The following is a 26,794-nucleotide window of genomic DNA, read 5'->3' on the forward strand; positions in this document are numbered from 1 at the left end:
AATACATCAACGGGTCTGTGCTTTTTTTTTGGTGTTTCTGGACGCGCTTTCTCTCTCACAAATTCTCGTTTTCAGATTTACGTTTCAACCACTTTCACATCACATTTTCTCTGTTTTCTAGTCAAGTTTCAGAATTTAAACTTGCTCAGAGTGAAAAAGATGTATAATTATTATTATTTTTTTCTGAGAGATGTAGAAGACGCCTCTGTTGTGCTTTTTATTGAGTGAACCCCCGACCTTAAAGTGTAAACTGATCCTCTGCTGAACACAGAGAACATTCAATGGATCCACTGAGTTGTTTATCACCATGATGCTTTATTAACCAAACAGAAAAACAGTCCCTTACATGAACACAATAAACACAAGGACTCAAACAATAGAAGAACAGTCCCTTACATTACTAATCATAAACAGGTGTGCACATCTTTAATAACTGAACATGTTCTGCTGCTGTGTTGTTCCCCACAGAAAACAAGGAATCAATACTCAGTTTAAAGTCATCACAACATGATCAATAGCTTTTCCCAGATCGCTTGCATTATGAATATAATATAAAATCTGCTTTAAATCAGGTTCCATGTTAGGCTTATCAAAATATAGACTGATAGCGTCTGAACGTCTGAAAATATACACAATATTGTAGTATAAACATGTTTAGATTTACCATCAATTAATATTTAAAATATTAAATTTGCATTTGAAATTAGAAATATAGTCTTTGTAAAACCTGCTTTGTTAACCTCATGGAAGATCTTAAAAGTCTCTTCCTTTCAGGATTGATCAAGATCAACTTTCAGAAGCCCAAGAAAACGCAGCATTTGGATTAAAGTTGAGTTCATTCATTTAAATCACCAAAACATAATGTGTGTGTTTATATATACTGTACATGTGTGTAGTCCCTGCGTGTGTGTGTTCATATATGCGCAGGGACATGGCCACGTGGGGGCCAGCGGCGTGGCCAAGAGGGCCCCCCCCCCCACAGTCTGAGAAAAAAAAAAAATCCTGAACAAAGCTTTCTAAAGAAAGCTGAAATATATGCATTATTATTAGTATCTTATTTTGACTTTTATTTTCTATTTTCATGTTATAAATAAATATTGCACTTCAAATGCTACGGTTCACCTAAATAAATGATTGCCTAAAATGACAATTCCATGTCTTTGTCATGTGCACTAAAAACATCTGTGTCACGTTAACGTCCCTAACCCCTCACATAATCATGACACGTCGCACAACATCTAAGCACCCAGTCCAATAACATGGGATCATCAAGCGCGTTTATATATGCATGTGTACAGTGTGCGCACGTTTGCATGTGTGTGTCTTTGTGTATATTTGAGTGTTTATATATGTGTGTGTGTGTGTGTGTGTGTGTGCGTGTTTGTGCATGTGTGTTTATATGTGTGTGCGTGCGTGTGTCTTAATGTGTGTGTGTCTTTATATATGTATATTTATATTATTGTCTGTATTAATATGCGTGTGTTTGTGTTCACGTGTGTCATCAGAGAGACAGAGAGAGATAGAGAAGAGGAGAAAGAGAGAGACAGAGAAAGAAAGAGAGAGAGAGAGAGAGAGAGAGAGAGAGAGAGAGAGAGAGAGAGAGAGAGAGAGAGAGAGAGAGAGAAGAGAGACTATAACTTACACAGAGACACTGAGGCGTCCCTCCCCCTGAACCTAAACCCAGGGAGGAGGTCCTCCTGGGTGAAGGTGGACTGGAAGGTGTGGATGTGTGTCAGTGTGTCTGAGGACCCTCCTCCACCTGGGGACACTCTGTAGAAGGACAGAGTGCCAGCAGGCCGGTCCAGATACACTCCTACTCTGGTAGAGCCAGCAGAGCGAGGTGTGAATGTTTTACTATTGTTATAGCAGGCAGTGTAACAACCATCATCACACTCAAGACTCCAGGACTTGTTGTTCCCTCCAAGCTCGCTGTCACAACGCCCTCCTCTCCTTATGATTCCTCTGTATGTCACTGCTATAAAAACACGTCCTTTCCATTCTACCTCCCAGTAACAGCGACCAGTCAGAGCCTCTCTACATAACACCTGGGACCAGGAGTCAAATCTCTCTGGGTGATCCGGATACAACTGGTCCTCTCCAACCCGCGTCCCCTTTCTGTTGTCCTCAGACAGAGAGAGGAGTCTGTAGGCTGTGTCTGGGTCCAGTGTGAGTTCACAGGCATCTGACGGAGAACAAGACAAGATGAGCTGTTGAATCATTCTTCATCATCATCATCATCATCATCACTAGTACTGTTCTCTTGCATTCTTCTTCTTCGTCCTGTTTCATGTTCATCTACTCTACAAACATTAACATAGAAAGACTAAATCATATCAGAGCTTTAGTGGACTAGTGTGCTATAGCTTTGTAAATTGAATCTACTCCCGCAACATTTACACAACATACACATATTATAGATCAAAACGTTCAGCATGGTGAGCTCATTGCTTCTCTGGAATATCTAAGTTATACTCAACATACTTTTTAAGATATTGTACTTTGAAAGGTTCCAATACACATCTATTGGGATCCACCTGTGTAAACAACAGACTGAACCAGCTGAGCTCATATGCAGGCTGGAAACTAACTGTTGGTACCATAGAACTGGTTCATATATAATACATAGACATACTAGACATACATAAACACAGGGAAACATAGCTACACATACATATACACAAGTCCGCATGTGAATGACCAGACTTCACCTGTGTGGATGGACTTTCCATCTCAATAGTGAGTGTTGTGATGAATCAAACAGACACTTACACTTCTTTAGAGCTGGTTTCAGCCTCCACACTCCACCGTGCGCCACACTGGGGGGGAATCAAAGTGAGAGCAGCATGTTGAAACATTCACCTTCATCATCTGCTGTCTCATCACGTTCTACACAACATGAGTTACAGCTGCCTTTTCAAACCACTTCATCTAGCAGCCGCTTGAATCCTTGTAGGAGACTTTGTCCCTGAGTGGTGAGCTGTCATCTCCATACCTGAGAGTCTCCAGTCCAGCAGAGAGCAGCGCAGCTCCTGAGTCTCCTGGGTGATTGTAGCTCAGGTCCAGCTCTCTCAGATGGGAGGGGTTGGAGCTCAGAGCTGAGGCCAGAAAAGCACAGCCTTCCTGTGTGACCAGGCAGCCAGACAAGCTACACACACACACACACACACACACACACACACACACACACACACACACACACACACAAGAACTATTACTTTTCTGGAGGTAAATCTTTTCAACGTCCTCTGATGTGGAACTTGTCGTTTAACTGTTTGATAATTTAAACTGTAAAGTTTTAGAGTAGAGTAAAAAAAAAAAAAAGTAAAGTAAGACTGACCTGAGAGTTTCCAGTGTACAGTGTGGACTCCCCAGTCCAGCAGAGAGCATAATCACTCCTGAATCCTGCAGATCATTGGTACTCAGGTCCAGCTCTCTCAGACTAGAGGAGTTGGATCTGAGAGCTGAGGCCAGAGCTTCACAGCATCTCTCTGACAGATGACAGCCATTCAGCCTTCACACACAATAAACACAACATGTTAGGAACTGTGATTAAAATATCTTATATCTTTTACTGTTAACATAAAAGGACGTGTTGAAGACTTTAATTAGCGATGTTTTATTAATTGAACTACATCCAATCCATAAATGTTAATTTAATACGGCTTACTTACGGCGTTTACTATTAACATAATGAAGGACTTGTGTTGAAATCTTTAATTACAGATGTTTTTATTAATTTAACTAATAATCTCCCCCCCCCTCTGTCCCTCTCCCCCTCTGTCCCTTCCCCCCTCTCCCCCCTCTGTCCCTCTCCCCCTCTGTCCTTCTCCCCCCTCCATCCCTCTGTCCCTCTCCCCCCTCCGTCTCTCTGTCCCTCTCCCCCCTCTGTCCCTCACGTCTAATAAAGGGGTGCACATTTGTTAGGGTGCCACCAAATTAAAAAGATTGTAGCCAGTAGAAAATCTGTCTTGATCATTTACTTGTTTATTTAGACCAGTTAACTTTCTGGAGGTAAATTTGTTCAATGTCCTCTGATGTGGAACTTGTGGTGTAAGTGTTTGACCATTGAGTATAACTGACCTGAGAGTTTCCAGTGTACAGTGTGGACTCCCCAGTCCAGCAGAGAGCAGCTTCACTCCTGAATCCTGCAGATCATTGGTACTCAGGTCCAGCTCTCTCAGACTAGAGGAGTTGGAGCTGAGAGCTGAGGCCAGAGCTTCACAGCATGTCTCTGACAGATGACAGCCATTCAGCCTTCACACACAATAAACACAACATGTTAGGAACTGTGATTAAAGTAACAGTTTTTACTATTAACATAATGAAGGACTTGTGTTGAGTCTTCTTTTTTTTTTTAAAATCTTTAATTAGAGATGTTTTATTAATTTAACTAATATATACTAGTCAATACATTAGATCCTTATGTTTATTCAATATTGGCTGTAAAATGTATAATATTGAAGAGTTTTAGGCTAGCAGGGGCTTAATCTCCCCCTGAAAAAGGCTGAGCCCCCTCCAACCCCTCCCCCCCCCCTCCCAAAACCCCCAGTCGTTTGGTTATGACAAATACATATGGTAAAAATACATTTTTAATAATAATGTGGTGAGCAGCGCGGGAACGCCCAGACGGGAGCTCAAGGTGAGAGAGTTTGCAACTCTCGTGGCCCACACTCCACACGACCTCGTCTGTCCCTCTCGCCCCTCCCACCCTCTCCCCCTCTGTCCCTCCCCCCGTCTGTCCCTTCCCCCCTCTCCCCCTCCCCCTTTGTCCCTCTCCTCCCTCCATCCCTCTGTCCCTCTCCCCCCTCTGTCCCTCACGTCTAATAAAGGGGTGCACATTTTTTAGGGTGCCACCAAAGATTGTAGCCAGTAGAAAATCTGTCTTGAGCCCTGAGACGACATAATTTACTTGTTTATTTAGACCAGTTAACTTTCTGGAGGTAAATCTGTTCAATGTCCTCCTCTGATGTGGAACTTTCTGGTGTAAGTGTTTGACCATTGAGTAAAACTGACCTGAGAGTTTCCAGTGTACAGTGTGGACTCCCCAGTCCAGCAGAGAGCAGCTTCACTCCTGAATCCTGCAGATCATTGGTACTCAGGTCCAGCTCTCTCAGACTAGAGGAGTTGGAGCTGAGAGCTGAGGCCAGAGCTTCACAGCATGTCTCTGACAGATGACAGCCATTCAGCCTTCACACACAATAAACACAACATGTTAGGAACTGTGATTAATGTTTTAGGATCATTGAAACCAAATTAATTTAACACACAAAAATAGAATTAATGTTAATAAACTGGATCTTTAAATATTAAGAGTTTGATTTCACATAGTTAATAAACAAATCGTATCATTATACTTCCCATAAAAAATGTATGAAGAGGCTGTTATTAAACCTTAACAAATAACTTTGAAGTCCAGTTTACTGTCTGATTATTATATAAGTAGAATAGAAATGTTACAACACACACCTCATAGTCATTAACAAACTAAGAATGTGTTACAACACACACCTCATAGCGTCATTAACAAACTAAGAATGTGTTACAACACACACCTCATAGCGTCATTAACAAACTGAGAATGTGTTATAACACACACCTCATAGCGTCGTTAACAAACTAAGAATGTGTTACAACACACACCTCATACTTAATAAAGAGAACATGTTAGGAACTGTGTTTCATGTTTTATTAAAAATTTGTTATTAGATATGTTTTATTAGTTTAACTAAATGTCAGAACAGTAGATCTATAAAATATGACTTACTTAGGTCAGATAACTAAATATTCAAAACTCCTGAAAATGTCCCTAAAAAGACCCAGATCTAAGAAGAATCTGATATTAAACTTAACTAAACACGTCTAAAGTCCACCTTACTGTCTGACTACATGATTATGAGTAGAATAGGAATGTAATAAAACATACACCTTATAACATCATTAACAAATTGAATCCAACGTACACCTTTTACTGTCATGGCAACACAAATAGAGTGAGATGAGGTCTTGTGTTTGATAAGATGAGTGGTAATGGCGCTGCAATGCACGCAGACTGCCAAGGTTTAGTTCAGTGCTGAGTTAAAGTGCGGCTGTATTGCGGCGCCAGTGTGATCGCTCTATTGGGAAACATGACCCACTTAAGTTCCCATGAAGACACTCTGCTTTGATCAGAAAACTAAAACACTGGTTTGTACTTTGTGCAAAGTTACATTGAAATGTCACCACAGCACTAGTGCTATTCAAGAGCATGTGAAGAAATGCACTATTGTGGATGACCCAGAGAAGAAGATAAATCCTAATTGGAGTATATTATCCAATCAGCAGTCAGTTATTATTAGTAGTTATTACACGGCTCTTCTCAATACTGTGGAACACTCCGTTCACTTGCATGGGCCTTCCCGACTTCCGGTGGTGAATTATTTTTAAATAATGACCGTTGCTAAGCATATAATGACCGATTTCTTTTTATGTCTTTCATATCACTCCACAAGTAGTCCGGTAACTTATCAACCCCAGCGGATTCAGTTGCTAAGTGACGTCAACGTCTTTGGCGGACTATTTCTCTGCTGATCAACACTACGAATGCTGGTAACAAATACATTTTTAAAAGACACTGTGTGATGTTATTTTTTCGTTTTGGCAAGTAGCCGTGTAATAAGCTGGATAATGTATATAGAACGTCGCAGGTCATTAAAAAAATGATCATTGACGGCGTTCTATACATTATCCCTTACATATTTGATTGAGGAGGAGGAGGATGAAGAGTTGGTTGGTGAGGAAAGAGATGTTGAGGCACTGGCGGTAAAAACAGAAACAGACCCCCTATGCAATTAAAACATTAACAACTTATTTAGAGTGAGTGAATGTGTTCACATGAATGGACACAGATGGATGGTACGTGACCAAGGACATTCTCACGTCTAATAAAGGGGTGCACATTTGTTAGGGTGCCACCAAATGAAAAAGTTAGTGGCACCAGTATAAAATGTGTGTTGAGCCCTGAGAGGACATAATTTACTTTTATTTAGACCAGTTAACTTTCTGGAGGTAAATCTTTTCAATGTCCTCTGATGTGGAACGTGTGGTGTAACTGTTTGACCATTGAGTAAAACTGACCTGAGAGTTTCCAGTGTACAGTGTGGACTCCCCAGTCCAGCAGAGAGCAGCTTCACTCCTGAATCCTGCAGATCATTGGTACTCAGGTCCAGCTCTCTCAGATTAGAGTTGGAGCTGAGAACTGAGGCCAGAGCTTCACAGCATCTCTTTGACAGATGACAGCCCTTCAGCCTTCACACACAATAAACACAACATGTTAAGAACTGTGATTAAAATAACTTATGTATTTTACTTTTAAAGGTCCCATGGCATGATACAGAGAATTTGGCCCGCTAATGAGACAATGAGCTACGACCAGCTTGCATTTGGTGAAAAGACTAGACTGCGTCGGGTTCTCTGATGTTCTCTGACGTATTTCCACAACGAGACTCGTAGTGGGGGTTATCTGAGCCATGGTTGAGAAGGAATTGGGGGAAAGGAACTTTGGCTTTGACTCCCAGAAGTACATGAACCGCGACATGGAGGAGAAAGGGATTGTTGCCCGCGATTGTCTCCCACCGGAGCCCCGCTGCCCGCTGCCAAGGCACCATCGCCGTGGGGCGGTGGTGCCTCAGCAGCGGGCTGCGGGGTCTTCTAGTATATATTATTGTATATATATTATATTATATATTATGTATATAGTGTTGTGTGTATTGTAATACATGTTATCAGTAAACTTACAGATATGTTTTGGAGGCTTTGAACACTGGCAGCAGCATCAGAAGACCCTCCTCTGAAGCTTTGTATTTCTTCAGGTCAAACACATCCAGCTCCTCTTCTGATGACATTAAGATAAAGACCAGAGCTGACCACTGAGCAGGAGAGAGAGATCCTGTGAAGAGACTTCCAGATGTCAAGGACAGTTGGATCTTCTCCAATAGAGAATGGTCGTTCAGCTCATTCAGACAGTGGAACAGATTGATGCTTCTCTCTGGAGAGAGATCTCCCTCTATCCTCTTGTTGATGTAAGACACGGTTTTCTCATTGGTCTGTGAGCCCCTTTCTATCTGTCCCAGCAGACCTTGTAGGAGAATCTGATTGGTCTCCAGAGAGAGGCCCAGGAGGAAGCGGAGGAACAAGTCCAGGTGTCCGTTCTCACTCTGTGAGGCCTTGTCCACAGCATTCTGGTAGAAGAAGAGGAGGTTATCTTCCCCGGAGATTGGTTGTTCTTCTGAGAGCAGATTGACCCCAGTGTTGATAAAGGACCAGAAGACGTAAAAGGCAGCCAGAAACTCCTGGATGGTCAGATGGACAAAGCAGAACACTTTGTCCTGGTACAGCACACTCTCCTCTTTAAAGATCTGGGTGAACACTCCTGAGTACACTGAGGCTGCGGTGATATTGATGTCACACTCTGCCAGGTCTGCCTCATAGAAGATCAGGTTGCCTTTCTCCAGCTGGTTAAAAGCCAGTTTTCCCAGAGAAACAATGATCTCCTTGCTCTCTGAACTCCAGAGTGGATCTGTTTCAGCTCTCCCATGATACTTCCTGTCCCCCTGCATGGACTGAACCCTCAGGAAATGGCTGTACATCTGAGTCACGGTCTTGGGCATCTCTTCTATCTGGGATGTTTTGAAGAGGTCCTCCAGAACTGTAGCAGTGATCCAACAGAAGACTGGGATGTGACACATGATGTGGAGGCTTCGTGATTTCTTGATGTGGGAGATGATTGTGCTGGCCAGCGTCTCGTCTTTGAATCTCTTCCTGAAGTACTCCTCCTTCTGTAGGTCGGTGAACCCTCTCACCTCTGTCACCATGCCAACACACTCAGCAGGGATCTGATTGGCTGCAGCAGGGCGTGTGGTTATCCAGATGCGAGCGGAGGGAAGCAGGTCGCCCCTGATGAGGTTTGTCAGCAGCACGTCCACCGAGGTGGATTTGGTGACATCAGTACAGATCGGGGTGTACTGGAAGTCCAGAGGAGGTCGACACTCATCCAAACCATCCAAGATGAAGACAACTTGGAACCGGTCGAATCTGCAGATTCCTGCTTCTTTGGTCTCAATAAAGAAGTGATGAAGAAGTTCCACCAAGCTAAACTCTTTCCCTTTCAGTAAATTCAGCTCCCTGAAAGGGAGGAGAAATGCGAAGTGTATGTCGTGGTTGGTTTTGCCTTCAGCCCAGTCCAGAGTGAACTTGTGTGTTAAGACGGTTTTACCAATGCCGGCCACTCCAGTTGTCATTATTGTCCTGATTGGTTGATCTTGTCCAGGTAAGGGTTTAAAGATGTCCTCACATCTGATTGACCTTTCCTCCTTGGCTGGTTTCCTGGAAGATGTTTCAATCAGTATGACCTCATGTTCCTGGTTGACCTCTCCACTGCCTCCCTCTGTGATGAAGATCTCTGTGTAGAAGTCGTTCAGAGGTATTGTCTGTCCTGCTTTAACGATTCCCTCAAACGCACACCTGAACTTCTTCTTCAAACGAGACTTAATTTTATGTTGGCACTCGACAGCATCAGATCCTAAAAGTGAAAACAACAGAAGACATCAGTTAGTGGAAGGTGACATCAGTGGAACCTGGTCAATATTTCCTGTTAAATGATCAACTTCATGATATTTAGTGGCTTCATAACTTGTGGACGGAGAAGCTGGTCATGACAAGGACTGCACGTTACAGATTAAAAATGTTCAGGACTCATTCGATATTTTCACAGCAGTATGATTGGTCTGATGATAGTACGTAATAATGATAGTGAATCAGTGTAAAATGACTTGCTATGCTGATATAATAAGATAGTGTTGCATCTCTTCCACTGACATATTCTGCTGTTGGTCTTCTACAGTTGATTGTTTTATGTTATTTAACCTGATAGCACCAAAATAACCCTACATATCTGGATCAACCCATTTAACCCCCAAGAGGAAAGTTATCCCCACATTGAAGTTAGAAATGTATCACATTATGTCATTTAGTCTGAACAGAACAAATATGAATCTCAAACTGCTCTGTCTCTTCTGCCCTTCAAAATAATAGCCTCCTCTGTCTTCAAAGCAAGAGTCTCTTACCGCCCCACAGTGTGTCAGCCAGTTCCTCCTGGTTCATCTCCATCTCTGTTTGATGCTGCTGTACAGACTGAGCACTGGTAACCTTTGACCTCTCCTGGTGTCTGTGGAAAACACACACACACACACACACACACACACACACACACACACACACACACACACACACACACACACACACACACACACACTTGCATTTTTCCTGACTTGTAAACATCAGTACCAGTAGAGTCTGATAACAAGAGTCTTCTCTCTCCTGCTGGACTCTTCTAGAAAAACAAGAACCAGGATTTATGGACGTTTGATAGAAGCTGTAGCTTTATGATCTCTGGTAAGTCCTCACCTTTTCTCAATAGACTGATTTCCATCATCTTTCCTTCTGAAAAACAAGAACCATCTGGAAGTTAGGATTTGTGGGAGTTGTTTAATTTGATAATTTGTTGCAGGGCTACTCAACTACTATCTCATGAGGATCAGATTATCGGATTTTGTTTAATGTGATACTTTATTCGATATATCCTCACCTTTTCTTAGAAGGTTGGTGATTTCCATCTTTAAGGTTAGGAGGTTCACCCATAGAGTGGTCACTCTTCATGGAGACACAGATGGGTCCAGGGGAGTCTGCTCTCTGCTGCTGCTCTAGGCTTCAACACACACACACACACACACACACACACACACACACACACACACACACACACACAATTATCTTAATAAATTAAAACAATAAATTAAAATATATATATAAATATATATAACTTGTTACTGATATGTTTTTACTCTGAGTAACCTAATACTTGAAACTATAGAATCACAGAATTATAAAGAGTCATAAGTCAGAGTCCTGTTTAAGCATGTTATCTTTTCCTTCTGTGGTATTCCGGAACCATGTCAATAACAATTGTCTAAACTGACTAAACTGGGTAGAATAAAGAGTCATCCGAACTTTTAACAACTTTTAACAATTATGGTCATATATTTGGGTAATAATGGTACAATATCATACAAACAATGATACAACAAACAATAATACATAACATACAATAATCCAAGGCCTGTCATACAATCATTCGAGGCCTAGATGGGAAATCAACCCGCGTCTCTCCAAGAGATCACGCAGGCTGAAGTCCGATGGAAAAATGCATCATGTTGTTTCCCCTTGATCATGTAAGCGCCGTCTCCTATTCCTTGCACTGTATAGCCACTCTACTTGTTCCTAGCGTTATCTAACGTTAACCTTCGTGCCTGGGGTATACTGGTCACGAGGAAGCAGAGATCCCCTTATGCATTCTTCTCCTTGATGAGAACACAGGAAACTCTGTCCTTTAAGTAAACATTATTTGATTTGATCATTGACAATTGTAATGTGGGGTCTCATAGTGGTGACTTCTCAGTTATGGCGCATTTCCACCGCAGGGTGCGGGTCGGTTCAGTTTGCAAAGGTGCGGCACGGGTCGCGTTTCCACCGCCAAAAGTGGGCGTGACCCGGACTGAGTCATATTGAGCCATTCTCGTCTCGCAGTACTACTCCGTTGGGGTACTGAGAGCCTGAAAGGGTCCCGGCAAGTTTGAGCTACACACGCCGTCCGTTGATTGGTCGACAGAATTGTCCCTTCCATGCGACAGGGGGATAATAACAAACAAACACAGTACCCAGTAAGGTATTTCTGGACAATGGTGAAAGCTTAGTTTATTGAAGAAAATGTTGTGCAAAAGTCCTTCTTGGACGTCCTACATTGTTGCTCTTTGTTCATTGTGCGCGTTCTTCTTTTTCATGGATTTATTAACAGGCTACACTGTGTCGGGCTGCTATGAGGTCCCGATGCTTACGTAGCTGCCGTGGCTATCGCCGTCCGGCTTAAACCCTGCCCTACCATAAGGGTACGGGTGGCGGTGGAAACGCGACACTTAACCGAGCTGGGCTATACCGCAGCCTCACTACTGAGCTGAGGCGTGCTGTGTCTGAAGCGTACCCTGTGGTGGAAATGCGCCATTAGACCCTTTGACCCTTGACCACCCCAAGGATGTCAGCGAAAAGGCACAATCAACAAATGGCAGTTCTAGAAACAGAATGCGAAAATATAATTTTCCCACTACACTTCTCTTATATTAAGAACAGACAATAATTAAATGGAAGTCACTGTTTTACTGTCAATCTTGACCACAGAACGGCAGTCATGCAGACCAAACACAGCATAGAACAAAGACAGAACCCTGTTCATATCAGGAGCCTTAATGCTCAGGTCAGATTTATTGCTCTTCCTGAGTCTCTGGTCTGGCTGTTCACGTTGTGTTTTAAACACACACAGCTGTTACTCAGAATAATGATGTAGTCATGATGTATCACCGCTGAGCTCTGAGATGGACAACAGTCACAGACAGAGAGATCCTCTTCTTACCTCTTAGCTTTGCTCCGGCGGCCACGTGCCCCAGACAGTGAGGTCTTAGAGGTAGGACCCCCCTCCTCTCTCTCCTCATCCATAGTAGACTCGAGAAAAGACGTTCCGTCCCGTATGGTATAAAGTTATAAAACTATAAATGTAAGTGAAGAAACTGAGGTTAAAGTGTTTATAAAACAAGTTAATCAGGTGAAAGGTTTTAAAAGTGGAGAAAGAAGAGCTGCTCGCTGCAACAGACCGTTAAGATGAGGAAGTTCAGAGAGACGGAAAGCCTCCAAGGATCCGCCTCTCAACCCGATTGGGTCACGTGTTTTCTGTGAAAACGAAGGTTTCGCAGCACAGACACACACACACACACACACACACACACACACAGATCACTGAGCCAAATGTAAAGTCTGCCTCATAGTATATATATATATATATATATATATTAACACCATGTAATAATACTATAATATACTAATGTAATAGTACTATAATATAATATGTAATAATACTATAATATCACCATGTAATAATAGCCTGTGTATGCTATCAGTACATTAATGCATGTCACGGCAGACCAACACTGTTTAGTGAGGTCATTGGATATGCTTATTGCATGTCGTTACATGGAGCTCAGCTCACACAATAAGCTGTTTTATACAACAGTTAGTTCCGACCAAGTCATTTGATTGGACAAGAGGCTTTCCATGAGTACTGATAGAGTATAACAGCACTGGGACATTTAACTATACCTGTTGTATCACTCCGCTTTACAGGTGTTCTCATTATTATTCTCGTTATTAACGGTCTTTATGTAGCTTAGAATCAGATAGCAACAAACTTTGCACTGCAAAGACGAACATGTTTCCAGACATAGCGTTTGAGTTGAACTCCAAATGGTCGTCAGAAGAGGACCAAGGGAAGAAGCCTGGATACTTCAGTGCTGTTGTACTGAATATCAGCACGGCTGTCATTATCTCCGGCTCTCGGCCTCGTATCTACGACCGAATCACCGCCGTGAGGATATTCAGTACAACCGCACTCCCTCGTGTGAGATTGCTTACATCACTTTATATCAATCCATTGTTATCCGACCTACCCTAAACCATCACACGAACAATAACCTGTTACTTTATATCATAGCACATCGTAGGTAGATATTAAAATGTCCCATCACTAAATAAGGTCTACAGCCTTCTGTAGATTTTATAGCCTCTAAACTCACAGGACCAGCTCTCCGTCACATGCTTTCAGGGAAATCGAAGCGCACACAAATTATATTTGTGAATAAATGTTGTGTAACAATTACAAGTTCTCTTTTCAAAATAATTCTTTATTTTATTGTTGAATAATATGCATGACGTATATTCACTGTATTACAGGAGTTCAGCTTGACATTAGCCGAGTTAAGTGACAGAATTAAACAAACTGCACCAAACATGCTGAAAGTCACAAAGTAGGAATGAATTTATAAAAAAAAACTTGGCAGAACTATAATATACATTTTTGTAGCACAGCTTGGAGCACAGCACAGTGAAACATTGTCCCAATGAATTGTGTCAAAATGTCGACACCGCGTTCAGAAAGCAAGTGAAGAGGTTGAGTAAAACCAGTCCTGCCTAACCAGCTCTGTCCCTGACTCTAAACCCTGACTCAACCCTAACGCTGAACCCTCTGAGGGCAGGAAGACACTCCTTCAGAGTAAAGGTTCAAGAGAAGACACTCCTTCAGAGTAAAGGTTCGAACCCTGGAGAAGGAAGAGGAACAGGAAGGAGTAGAGAGAAGTGAAGTAGTGAGGCGAGGAGAGTTAGCGAGGCGAGGCAGGCAAGGCGAGTGAGGCGAGACGAGTGAGGCGAGGCGAGGTAGTGACAGACGTGAGGGCGTGTGGAAGCACACGGGTCCATGCGGGGTCAAGAAGGTGATGGAGGTCATTGATCCGTCAGCCTCAGACCGCTGAGCTCAGCAGGTCTTCTGGAGGACTCAGATGAGCTGAGGAGACCAGCAGGACGTCAGGACCAGGTGGGGTTCAGCTCAGGTGTTTCGGCCCCCGACCAATCAGGATCAGGTGGGGGGGGGGCGGTTCAGCTCAGGTGTGTCAGCCGCGGACCAATCCTTAACCAGCGTCTGACAACAATGGAGGACATGGATCAGGTTCATTATCTGAACCAGAGAGACGTCATTAAGGAGCAGGCGGGCTTTAGGACGCCTTGCTCGTGGACCATCAATGTATTCTGAGGACTTGGGCGTTGAACCCGCCACCATTGGGCTGAGAGTTGAACCCCCAACCCCCCTACCCAGCCGGCCCTGTACCGGGCCACCATGTTCAGTCAATGCAAACTTACCAGGAGTACTAGTTGGTAGAGTCCTGGTCGTCGTCTCAGCTCTCCTCCGTCAGCTCTGCTCCACCTCAGAGTCCTGGTGTGTAACAAACAGCAGAGGTGGGGCTCCAACGTGAGGCAAAACAGAGATAGTTTGTGGCAGCAGTACTCTACTGGAGGGGGCAGTGAGAGTGATGATCACCTCAGAGTGTGGCTCCATCTGCTCCACAGCAGACATCCTCCACCAGGCAGGGCCTCCATCGGCTCCTCCACCAGCAGGGCCTCCACCAGCTCCTCCACCAGGCAGGGCCTCCACCAGCTCCTCCACCAGGCAGGGCCTCCATCGGCTCCTCCACCAGGCAGGGCCTCCATCGGCTCCTCCACCAGGCAGGGCCTCCACCGGCTCCTCCACCAGGCAGGGCCTCCACCAGCTCCTCCACCAGGCAGGGCCTCCATCGGCTCCTCCACCAGGCAGGGCCTCCATCGGCTCCTCCACCAGGCAGGGCCTCCACCAGCTCCTCCACCAGGCAGGGCCTCCATCGGCTCCTCCACCAGGCAGGGCCTCCATCGGCTCCTCCACCAGGCAGGGCCTCCACCGGCTCCTCCACCAGGCAGGGCCTCCATCGGCTCCTCCACCAGCGATTCCTGCTCTCTACAAACACATTTGGTCTCAGCAGTAAATCACCTGGGGCACACAACACCTCACACCTTCTGCATCTGAGGTTCACTGTAAAAATGGAGGCCAATGCTCAAATGCTGGTCCGGTGATGGTACCCCTCTGGTCTCTGGTCCGGTGACGGTACCCCTCTGGTCCGGTGAGGGTACCCCTCTGGTCCGGTGAGGGTTCCCCTCTGGTCCGGTGAGGGTTCCCCTCTGGTCCATCCTGGCCCGTCAGATTGAAGACTGTAAGAAGTGGAGTTTGCTTTACTGTGAACACATGAGAAATATTCACCCATTCATGAAGACTGAGCTGAGAAGACTTTCTCCTCACACAACAGAGCACTGACCTTCTGGAGGACTTCTGACAGGAGGTGGAGGTCTGGCTCTGGGTGAGGAGGTGGAGGTCTGGCTCTGGGGGAGGAGGTGGAGGTCTGGCTCTGGGGGAGGAGGTGGAGGTCTGGGTGAGGAGGTGGGGGTCTGGCTCTGGGGGAGGAGACACCTTGAGACAAACTACACATTAACTTTTTAACCTTGTACAGTTCTAGAGTTTCCACTACTGCAACGAGTGGACATACGACCATTAATTTAGCAGTTAACTAAATACTATCCAGGAGTAAAGTTAATGTAACGTCATTGATTCGGGTTTAACTTCTGTGGCAATTCAAAGACTGACTCCATTTAGTATTTAGAACGTACGAAAGCTGTTTAAAGTAACAAACCCTAAGCAGTATCAATATTAAATCAAATAGTTAAACGATACTTAGCCATATTCAGGTGCTGGGTCCTATGGAAGAAATTCCAAATAATTCTCGGCCTTAAAAGTATTTTCAGCCTTCACTGATGATCAGACTTGGGCCCGCAAGTAGAACGCCGTTTTGTACGCAGCAAGAGTCCCTCAACGTGGTTAAAAGTACAGGGCAACTAACGAGAACGATCGGTAAAATTGTGGTGAAACGCAAAACATATTCTGAACGGTCCGCCGCAAGTTACTTTGCATAATAAAAAAATAAAATAAAAAAAAAGGTAAAACGTTCCAGATGCTAACCGACTGAAATCGTTTTTCGTTAATGACGAGAATACGCAAATACCAAACCAGAACTTCCTGCCAGACGCCCTCAGGGGACTCAACACCCAACTAACCGCCAGGTGGGTCCTCATGGTTGTCAACACTATAACACTATGTTTGTTGCTGTTGGTCATTACTACTATTCAGTGTACCTCTACATCGCTATGCACCCAGTGTGTACAAGTTACTCAAAACCGTACAAAGAACAGAACTATCATGTAGTTCTACCATGTACTTGCCTAAAAACTATGGAATCCTTGAATGCAAAAAATTGACTACATTTTACAATAAGCAGAATAATCTGGATGATTCTGGGTGCAAACCTACAGATCCAATCTAAACATTGAGCTCTCAGATCCAACCTTAACCCTTCAACGACCCCCTGACCCCCCAATAATCATCATGTCAACCAACACATCTACAGATCCAGTGACAGGAGGGAGCCGGGGGCGTTTGAGAGAAGGGACTGCTGATAAAATTAAACCCCAATTCCTGAACTCCTGAAACTGCATCTCCATCTCCAGAGTGTTGCCCTACTGATCAGGGTGTGGTCTGAGTGAGCAGAGATGCATGCTGGGATACAGGGCTGTCTAAAGTCAACAGGTCTGTAGACACGCCCCCCCTCAGGAGAAACTCAGTGTTTGAGAATCCGTTGTGACATCAGTTACATGAGCTGGAATATCCTTCAAGATGGAGACAGGATTCCCAAAGGAAAAACCCCAAGATGAAGATGTTTGTGTTCTTCCTCTGTCAGTAGAACTCAACTAAGATCTTCATCAGAGAACTATGGAACACATTGCAACGTTCCTCTCCACACATCTCAAAGCCCCAGTGAAGGTTTCCTCACCTCCTCAGCTGAAGAGCACAATGTCAGCTTAAAGAGCGCCCTAGCTGGGACAGTTCCCAGATTGGTTCTGATTTAAGGGAACCCATCTCCCAGGTTCAGCTAGCCCGGTACGAAACAGGTCATCCTGAGATCCATTCAGGTCATTTTCCAACTTCAGACTCTCTTGATGAATCCCACCTAACCTCTGAAGTCAACTCAACCCCATGCCAGGTGGAAACACACACACTATCCAAGGTCAAACTCCGACACCACTGAGCCATACGATGCCAAACTCTGATGCCAGGTAGAGTCACCATGCCAACAACACCAGCCCTCCTCCATGACACCAGAGCAGAACGTCAGGGTCATCAGACATCAATGATGCACAATGGCGTTTTTAGGCACGGGCGAAGCGGGCAGCTGCCTGGGGCGGCATTACATGGGGGGGGGGGCGGCACAAACACACGAGAAAAAAAAACATCCGCGCCGCGAAGTGGTTTTCTATTATCGATCATATCACTGTGTGGGGAATTGGCATATCCCCCCCGTCAACAACTCCACCAGCTCGTAATCGTGCCCCCCCCCCCCACCCCCCGTCAACAACTGTAGGGGGGGGGGGGGGCGCACAGAGGGGGCCTCGCCCAGGGCATTCTTCAGTGGCGTCCCACACTGGTTAGGGATGATGCAGGGTGTCTCCAGAAGGTTTCTCTGGTTGATTTAACCTCTCTGAAGGTCTTTGTAGTCCAGGGGTCTCCTCAATGAGAAGCCATCCCAGGTGGCAGCTTTAGCCTGAGGACAGGACTCTGGGGAGGAGGGGAGGAGGAGCTCATGGGTTCAGAAGACCTCCCAGTGGAGGGTGGAGGTGGAGGAGCCGTGGCTGAGGCGTCACGATGCCAGAGGGGAACGTTGGAGTGTGTTCCGTGGTTCTCTGGTGACAGACTGAGGTCCTGTTCTAGTGGTTGAGACGGAGGAGTCCTCTCATCTCCCCCTGGAGTTCCTCCTTCTGAATCCCGGTCTCCATCCTAAAGAACGTTCTAGTCCATGTAGCTGATGTCACGACAGATTCTCAAACACTGGGTTTCTCCTGAGGGGGGGGCGTGTCTACAGACCTGTAGACTTCAGACAGCGCTGTATCCCAGCATGCACCTCTGCTCACTCAGACCACACCCTGATCAGTAAAGCAACACTCATGTGATGTAGATCAGAGCTCAGGAGAGTAGAAGGAAAGAGGACTGAAGAGATCAGAGCCTGACCCTGGAGTAGGTTCTGTTTGGACCCACAGACATCCCTTTATTCCACATTAAACACTCACTTAGAACCACTTTAACAAACCATTAAAACCAACTCAAACACTTAAGTAGCCCATGCACTTATAAAAGATCCTCACTACTCAAAGCAACCTTCACCTAACGGGTTAACGCAACCAGAAGCCAACACACATCATCAATGTACCCAAGAATAAGAAGAATGACTTACAGTTCGCAGTTTCTTCTTCATGGTGAAATAAGATACTCACAGAAATGCAGTTTAATAGCCATCGTAGAACCTGTCACACACACACACACACACACACACACACACACACACACACACACACACACACACACACACACACACACACACACACACACACACACACACACACACACACACACACACACACACACACACACACTACTTTAACCAGTTTGAATGTATGGGCTCTAAAATGCTACATAGAATGAAAGTTTCCATTTCTAACACCACAGTCCCAGCCTGCCATCGTTATCAGTGATTTATGTTCCACATCCCAGTCCACGCAGGGCGTCTTGGAGCCGTGATGTCTGCTCTGCATCCTGACCTTGATGAACGTTTTAACGTTTTAAAGAGCTTCCATGTCAAACGGACGTCGGACAGCGACGCGTGATCTCCATGAGTAAGTTAGGACTAGGGTCAGGGTGCTAGGGTTATGGTTATGGTTATTAGGCTACAAAGAGAAGGTTTCAACTCACATCAGGTTCAGAAGAGACGCTCAGTTTCACTTCGAAAAGTCTTTAGCCTGCGGAACATAAGACGGATTAGTCACCACCCAATTCACCACAACATGACAAACACCTTCTGGTCTCATGAACACATTAACATACCGCAACAGGGAGACGTTCCGCTGCCGGACGGGGTGGACACCGACCTGCTGTCGGGTTCCCTCTGAACTGAACCGCACCAGACGTAACCAATTATGAAAAACACTTGGTGCGGCAAATTAGCTAATTAGTGAAACTCCGCGCAGGTTGGGCGCCCTCTGCTCGCCTTGGTGACAGAGAGTATTTCAGCCTTCATGGTGGAGCAGCGAAGGTGGACGGTTCACTTTCCGTGGTGTATTAATAAAGGAAGTCTTGTCTTTCTGTATTATTAAACCTTTATTTAACCAGGTAACTCATGGAGATTAAAACCTCTTTTTCAAGGAGACCAGCATCAAATAAACATATTTAGGTTTGACACAAGCAAAAACAAAATACACACTTTTACAATTAAAAAGACCATTTGGGGATTTCATGAGCACCGCATTAAAGGGAATGTGCAATACTTTGCAATACTTTCCACATACAATGCATTCCAGCTCCTTTAGCATTGAGCAAAAGGAAAAGGAAAAGGCCTCATTAAATAAATGAATGAGGCATTATTAAATAAATATGGCATTCAATTAATAAATGTGATATGATTGTTGGAATGTGAAAAATGTTCACAGTATTAAGTTTAACAAGATACGAAACTAAAAGAGGATCATTGGTTTGCTAGGACTGCTGTTGGCCGTGCATTGCTGCACCTTCCTCCACACTCCACACACCTCCACCCAATGCTAAACTCCACCTTAATGCTGCAGTCGCAGTGTATGACACAGTGTATATTTGGATACTAGGCTACACTGTAGTGACAGCAAGTGTGTCTCCGATTCTCTGAGTCATTCAGTGTGGTGGAAGGGTGAACACGATTTAACAAATGTCTGCTGTTCATTTAGTGGGGTTGGGTTCGTGTTGGGTCTCCATCTTCTGTTCGCTTGTTTTGGTGAACTGCACCGAGGTGGATTCACCGCCCCCTAGTGGCTCCACTCACAATAACAGAGGACTGAAGCCTGGCTTTGATAAACGGCCTCATATCCACTATCGACTAATTTATCAGACGCGTTCATCTACTGTGGATCTGTGAGTCCAGATCCACACGGCGTTGGAGGTCTGGCGCCGAGGGGCTGCAGCACCCCCTGCTGGCTGAGGGGGGAATTATACTGTTTTTAAATACTTGATGCTTCATATATGATATGAATGACTTTTCTAAAGGCATTTGCGTTAGCATTATTTAGTAACAACAACTATTTAGATAGAAATATCAAAGTTGTGATGGAATCAACTTAATAAAGCAGAGAAAATAATTCTGGAAGTTTCCACCAGGAAAGTGTCTGTATATGTTGCAGCGCATGGACCGACTCAGGGTCTCGGTACCTTTGGTTACCATGGAGACCCGGGACCAGGAGGCTGAGCGCCCTCCAGAGAGAGCGTGGAGGGGTCCGTCAGGGTCCAGATGAAGGGTCCAGGTCCTGTTGGCTGGTCTCTGGAGAGACGCCAGTAGCTGGGCTCTGTTTCCTGTCCGCTCGCTTCTAGAACTCTCTCCATGTTCCTCATCGGGCGTATGAGTCTGATGTGGAAATGCACTTGCTGGTATCCTGATTATTAGTGTTGGTGTAGACCAGTGGTTCTCAAACTCTTTCTCCTAGTGATATAAGATATATATATGAGATATATATTTTACTTATATATTTTTTGTAAGATAAGATAAGATAATCCTTTATTAGTCACACATTTGCAGTGTTAAAGCAGCAAAGAGCAAAGACGATAGTGCAATAAAGAAATAAGGACGACAGTCGTGCAAAATACAATAAAATACCAAAAAATACAACAACAAAAAAATATGTGTGTGTCAGTGAGAGCAGTGCTGCAGTGTGTGCGTTTGTGCGTTTGTGCGTTTGTGCGTATGTGTGTGTGTGTGTGTGTGTGTTCGCGTGTCTTCACACGCCGGTCATTATCAAGCAATACACTTCCGCTTCGCGTCGGTGTCCGGTTCGCCGTGAAGGGGCTTATTATCACGATAATGATGTCGTTCTATACATTAACCCTTACATATTATATATATATTATGTTACCAATTAGGCTGCAGTAGCCCAGCCCGCCGCCGGGGGAAGCAGCGGTCCTCCTCCAGTGAGCTCGCCCCACTACGAACCACCGAAGAAGAAACCCGGAAGTGGCGCAGCAGTCAGCCGCTGGCCGACAGAACAACAACAACAACATCCTCCTCCTCCTCCTGCTGTTCCTCATCTCGGAGGAAGACTCCGCGGGCAGCATGGCCTTCATCACGGCCAACTGGAACCCCCTCGGGGAGGCCTTCTACAGGTAGGGGGTCACGTGACACTACGGACAGATGAAGACATGAATCACTCGAGACCGTCATGTGACTCTCGTCACATGAGTCAGACGCACCCTGGGGTGGGTGGGTGGGTGTGTGTGAGTGTGTCCCTCACGGAGCTCCTCATGTTGGTGAAGTCCTCTCTGATTGTGTCGATGGTGAACACATCATCTCCTCCTCCGTCCTCCTCCTCCTCCTCCTCCGTCCTCCTCAGTCCTCCTCCCCCTCCCCCGTCCTCATCCTCCTCCTCCTCCTCCTCCTCTCTGTCCGCTGGTCGTTGGTCAGGAGGTGAAACCCCTCAACAAAAGTGTCTGAAGGGTTTAGTTTTTCAGTGAACGGATTGAACCCAGTAGATCTGTCTGTCTGTCACTCTATCTATCTATCTATCTATCTATCTATCTATCATTCTATCTATCTATCTATCTATCTATCTATCACTCTATCTATCTATCTATCATTCTATCACTCTATCTATCTATCTATCACTCTATCTATCTATCATTCTATCACTCTATCGATCGATCTATCACTCTATCTTTCTATCTAGATAGATAGATTTCTATAGATCGATCTATATCTATTTATATAGATATAGATAATTATATATAGATATATGTCTATATATATTTGTAGAGATATAGATTGATCTATATCTAGATATAGATCAATGATCTATATCTAGATATAGATCAATCTCTAAATATATATAGACATATATATAGATATCTAATATAAATGGATATCCTTAGATATATCCATATATATATATATATATATATATATATAGACATGTCCTGTGTCAATAGTGTATATATAATGTATATATATATATATATATATATATATAGTGTATAATGTATGTTATAATGTATGTTGTCTATAACAGGAAGGTGGAGCTGTACGACATGTCCTGGGTTCTGCGGGACGGACTGAGAGACTCTCTGGTCGCTGCTGCTCCATACGGAGGACCTATAGGTTAGTCTGACCCCTGACCTTAACCTATAGGTTAGTCTGACCTCTAACCTATAGGTTAGTCTGACCTCTGACCTATAGGTTAGTCTGACCTCTGACCTTGTTGGAGATGTGTCTCTCTCTATCTCTCTCTTTGTCTCTGTCTCTCTGACCTCATTCCATGGAAACTATAAGTTTCCTTTCTTTTTGTAAGAGGGAGTGTGTTTGTGTTTGTTAAACATGTGTGTGTGTGTGTGTGTGTGTGTGTGTGTGTGTTTGTGCGTGTTCTCTCTCTCAGCGGTGATGAAGGAGTCTCGCTGTCTCTCTCCCAGTGTTCGTCCTCAGCTGGAGATCTACACAGCATCGGGTGTTACCATGGCAACCTTCCCGGTACACACACACACACACACACACACACACACACACACACACACACACACACACACACACACACACACACACACACACACACACACACCCCCATACAGCCTCACTCACCCCCCCACCTCACTCACCCCCCCCTCCCCCCAGTGGAAGAGCGGGCCGGTGGTGCTGCTGGGCTGGTCTGTGAGCGAGGAGCTGCTCTGTGTGCAGCAGGACGGGACGGTGCTGATCTACGACCTCACCGGGGCCTTCCAGAGGCACTTCAGCATGGGACAGGTACACACACACACACACACACACACACACACACACACACACACACACACTGGAGTCAGACTAAGTACATGTCATGCGATATTTAAGTGGTCTTAAAGATTGTCTGTCTGCCTGCCTGTCTGTCTCTCCAGGAGGTGGTCCAGTCTCACGTCTCGGAGGCTAAAATCTTCCACTCACCGTACGGGACGGGCATTGCCATAGTGACCGGCTCCTCCCGCTTCACCTTGGCAACCAACATCGATGACCTCAAGCTGAGGAGGCTGCCTGAGGTCCCAGGTACTGGGGGAGTCAGGGGGTGAGAGGGTGAGGGGTGAGAGGGTGAGGAGACTGCCTGAGGTCCCAGGTAGTGGGGGAGTCAGGGGGTGAGAGGGTGAGGAGACTGCCTGAGGTCTCAGAGGGTGAGAGGGCGAGATGGTGAGAGGGTGAGATGGTGAGAGGCTGAGTGCCGTGTCTCCAGGTCTGCAGGGCCCTCCGTCGTGCTGGGCGGTGCTGAACCAGGACAGACAGACCAAAGTCCTGCTGGCCAACGGACCGGAGCTCTACCTGCTGGACAACACCTCCTGCACCGCTGTGGTACATATACATTATATACAATACATACTATACATTATATACATTATATACAACACCTCCTGCACCGCCGTGGTACATATACATTATATACATTTCTTACATTATATACAACACCTCCTGCACCGCCGTGGTACATACATAATATTTATTATATACATTATATACTACGTATACATTATATACAATACATACTATACATAATATGCTATATATACAATACATACTATATATAATATTCATTATATACAACACCTCCTGCACTGCTGTGGTGCTGTGATACACAATACATACATACTATGCATCATATACATTTTATGCCATTATATACCATAAACGGTGTCACATGTAGTGTGTCCCAGGTCCTGCCAGGTGTGTCCCCTCAGGACAGTGTTATAGTGGGTCATGTGTCTGCCAGGTCCTGCCAGGTGTGTCCCCTCAGGACAGTGTGTTCGTCCATATCGCCGTCTCCTTCAGCTATAAGTACCTCGCCCTGTTCACCGACACGGGACACCTGTGGACGGGACACGCCAACCTGCAGGTAAGACCACGCCCACAGCCAGGTTAAACCCCACCCACCTGCTCTTAAGACCATGCCCACAACCAGGTTAAACCCCACCCACCTGCTCTTAAGACCACGCCCACAGCCAGGTTAAACCCCACCCACCTGCTCTTAAGACCACGCCCACAACCAGGTTAAACCCCACCCACCTGCTCTTAAGACCACACCCACAGCCAGGTTAAACCCCACCCACCTGCTCTTAAGACCATGCCCACAACCAGGTTAAACCCCACCCACCTGCTCTTAAGACCACACCCACAGCCAGGTTAAACCCCACCCACCTGCTCTTAAGACCACGCCCACAGCCAGGTTAAACCCCACCCACCTGCTGTTAAGTCCATGCCCACAACCAGATTAAACCGACACACCCACACCCATGTTTGAGTGTTTATTATGGTCTGTTAATAATTGCAGTGTTTATTATGGTGTGTTTATTATAGCAGTGTTTATTATGGTCTGTTTATAATAGCAGTGTTTATTATGGTCTGTTTATAATAGCAGTGTTTATTATGGTCTGTTTATTATAGCAGTGTTTATTATGGTCTGTGTTGTCAGGATAAACTGAGTGAGGTGGACACCAAAATCAGAAGCCCTCCTAAACAGATGGTCTGGTATGTTGTCACCTGTCGACCTGCCTACCTGTCTGTCTGCCTACCTGTCTTGTCTACCTGCATCCATGTATGTCTGCCAAGCTGTTTATCTGTCTCTCAAACTGTCTGTCAGTCTACCTGCATGTCAGTCTCCCTAACTGTCTGTCTGTCTACCTGTCTCCGTAACTGTCTGCCTGTCTCACCCTCTCCTCCCAGGTGTCGCCGGCCCCAGAGCCAGCAGCCGTCTGTGGTGGTGATGTGGGAGCGGCTCCTCCTGGTGGTCGGCGTCGGCAGTGACATCGTCCAGTATCCTGACCTTTGACCTTTAACCTTTAACCCCTGTAGGGCGGTGTGACCCTTGACCCTGAGGGAGCTGTAGCGCAGTGTGACCCTTGACCCTAGGGAGCTGTAGAGCAGTGTGACCCTTGACCCCAGCGTGACCCTTGACCCCGAGGGAGCTGCAGGGCAGTGTGACCCTTGACCCTGAGGGAGCTGTAGCGCAGTGTGACCCTTGACCCTAGGGAGCTGTAGAGCAGTGTGACCCTTGACCCCAGCGTGACCCTTGACCCCGAGGGAGCTGCAGGGCAGTGTGACCCTTGACCCCGGTGTGACCCTTGACCCCGAGGGAGCTGTAGAGCAGTGTGACCCTTGACCCCAGCGTGACCCTTGACCCCGAGGGAGCTGCAGGGCAGTGTGACCCTTGACCCCGAGGGAGCTGCAGGGCAGTGTGACCCTTGACCCCGGTGTGACCCTTGACCCCGAGGGAGCTGCAGGGAAGTGTGACCCTTGACCCCGGTGTGACCCTTGACCCCGAGGGAGCTGTAAGGCAGCGTGACCCTTGACCCCGGTGTGACCCTTGACCCCGAGGGAGCTGCAGGGCAGCGTGACCCTTGACCCCGGTGTGACCCTTGACCCCGGCCAGGTACCCTCTGGAGGAGGCGTGCGTGTGCGTGGGGGAGCTGGACGGCGTGCGGCTGCTGTCCCCCAGCAGACATGAGCTGCTGCAGGAGGTCCCGCTGGTCTGTGAGGACATCTTCAAGATCGCCTCCATGGCCCCCGGGGCCCTGCTGCTGGAGGCCCACAAGGAATACCAGGTCTGTCTGTCTGTCTGTCTGTCTGTCTGTCTGCTGCTGGAGGCCCACAAGGAATACCAGGTCTGTCTGTCTGTCTGTCTGTCTGTCTGCTGCTGGAGGCCCACAAGGAGTACCAGGTCTGTCTGTCTGTCTGTCTGTTGGGGGCCCACAAGGAGTACCAGGTCTGTCTGTCTGTCTGTCTGTCTGCTGCTGGAGGCCCACAAGGAGTACCAGGTCTGTCTGTCTATCTGCCTGCCTGTCTGTGTGTCTGTCTGTCTGTCTGTCTGCTGGGGGCCCACAAGGAGTACCAGGTCTGTCTGTCTGTCTGTCTGTCTGTCTGCTGCTGGGGGCCCACAAGGAGTACCAGGTCTGTCTGTCTGTCTGTCTATATGGAGCCCTTCTGTCTGTCTCTCTCTCTCTCTGTCTCTCTTTGACGACCTGTCTGTCTCTCTCTCTGACGACCTGTCTGTCCCTCCAGAAGTCCAGTCAGAAGGCGGATGAGTACCTGAGGGAGATCAAGGAGCAAGACATGCTGGGAGACGCAGTCCGGCAGTGTGTGGAGGCGGCCGGACACGAGCAGCACACACACACGCAGAAGGCCCT

General features: G+C 46.1%; 2 protein-coding genes and 2 long non-coding RNA genes across 4 annotated transcripts in view; 1 reads left to right on the plus strand and 3 right to left on the minus strand.

The window, feature by feature from the left end:
* Window positions 1-1,629: 1,629 nt before the first annotated feature.
* Window positions 1,630-12,661, minus strand: LOC311369599 (NACHT, LRR and PYD domains-containing protein 3-like). The gene is made up of 12 exons (XM_084487810.1): window positions 12,497-12,661; window positions 10,622-10,741; window positions 10,441-10,476; window positions 10,101-10,201; window positions 7,774-9,556; window positions 7,114-7,284; window positions 5,014-5,187; window positions 4,081-4,254; window positions 3,338-3,511; window positions 2,993-3,145; window positions 2,770-2,816; window positions 1,630-2,182 (listed from the first exon to the last, which is right to left on the minus strand). Exons 1-12 carry the CDS (start codon window positions 12,577-12,579, stop codon window positions 1,632-1,634), a joined length of 3,567 nt encoding a protein of 1,188 aa, XP_084343936.1. The 5' UTR covers window positions 12,580-12,661; the 3' UTR covers window positions 1,630-1,631.
* Window positions 12,662-13,875: 1,214 nt separating this feature from the next.
* LOC311369643 lies at window positions 13,876-15,207 on the minus strand. Its single transcript, XR_014640170.1, has 3 exons — window positions 15,005-15,207; window positions 14,827-14,899; window positions 13,876-14,608 (listed from the first exon to the last, which is right to left on the minus strand). It is a non-coding gene; the product is annotated as an uncharacterized lncRNA (long non-coding RNA).
* A 3,461-nt stretch (window positions 15,208-18,668) lies between these two features.
* On the minus strand, window positions 18,669-19,653 carry LOC311369644. The gene is made up of 3 exons (XR_014640171.1): window positions 19,478-19,653; window positions 19,346-19,392; window positions 18,669-18,900 (listed from the first exon to the last, which is right to left on the minus strand). It is a non-coding gene; the product is annotated as an uncharacterized lncRNA (long non-coding RNA).
* A 1,973-nt stretch (window positions 19,654-21,626) lies between these two features.
* Window positions 21,627-26,794, plus strand: part of vps16 (VPS16 core subunit of CORVET and HOPS complexes) — a 9,853-nt gene continuing 4,685 nt past the window's right edge. Inside the window, exons 1-11 of the mRNA XM_084487815.1 lie at window positions 21,627-21,772; window positions 22,672-22,760; window positions 23,035-23,126; window positions 23,268-23,396; window positions 23,528-23,672; window positions 23,854-23,969; window positions 24,385-24,507; window positions 25,084-25,139; window positions 25,335-25,424; window positions 26,041-26,212; window positions 26,670-26,794. The exon at window positions 26,670-26,794 is cut by the window's right edge and continues 7 nt beyond it. Of these exons, the coding sequence (XP_084343941.1) occupies window positions 21,723-21,772; window positions 22,672-22,760; window positions 23,035-23,126; window positions 23,268-23,396; window positions 23,528-23,672; window positions 23,854-23,969; window positions 24,385-24,507; window positions 25,084-25,139; window positions 25,335-25,424; window positions 26,041-26,212; window positions 26,670-26,794 (1,187 nt within the window). The 5' untranslated portion in view covers window positions 21,627-21,722. The remainder of the gene's footprint in view (window positions 21,773-22,671; window positions 22,761-23,034; window positions 23,127-23,267; window positions 23,397-23,527; window positions 23,673-23,853; window positions 23,970-24,384; window positions 24,508-25,083; window positions 25,140-25,334; window positions 25,425-26,040; window positions 26,213-26,669) is intronic.

The sequence above is a fragment of the Micromesistius poutassou genome (genome assembly GCF_964030765.1).
Source record: "Micromesistius poutassou genome assembly, chromosome: 24".
In the NCBI taxonomy this organism is placed as follows: Eukaryota; Metazoa; Chordata; class Actinopteri; order Gadiformes; family Gadidae; genus Micromesistius; species Micromesistius poutassou.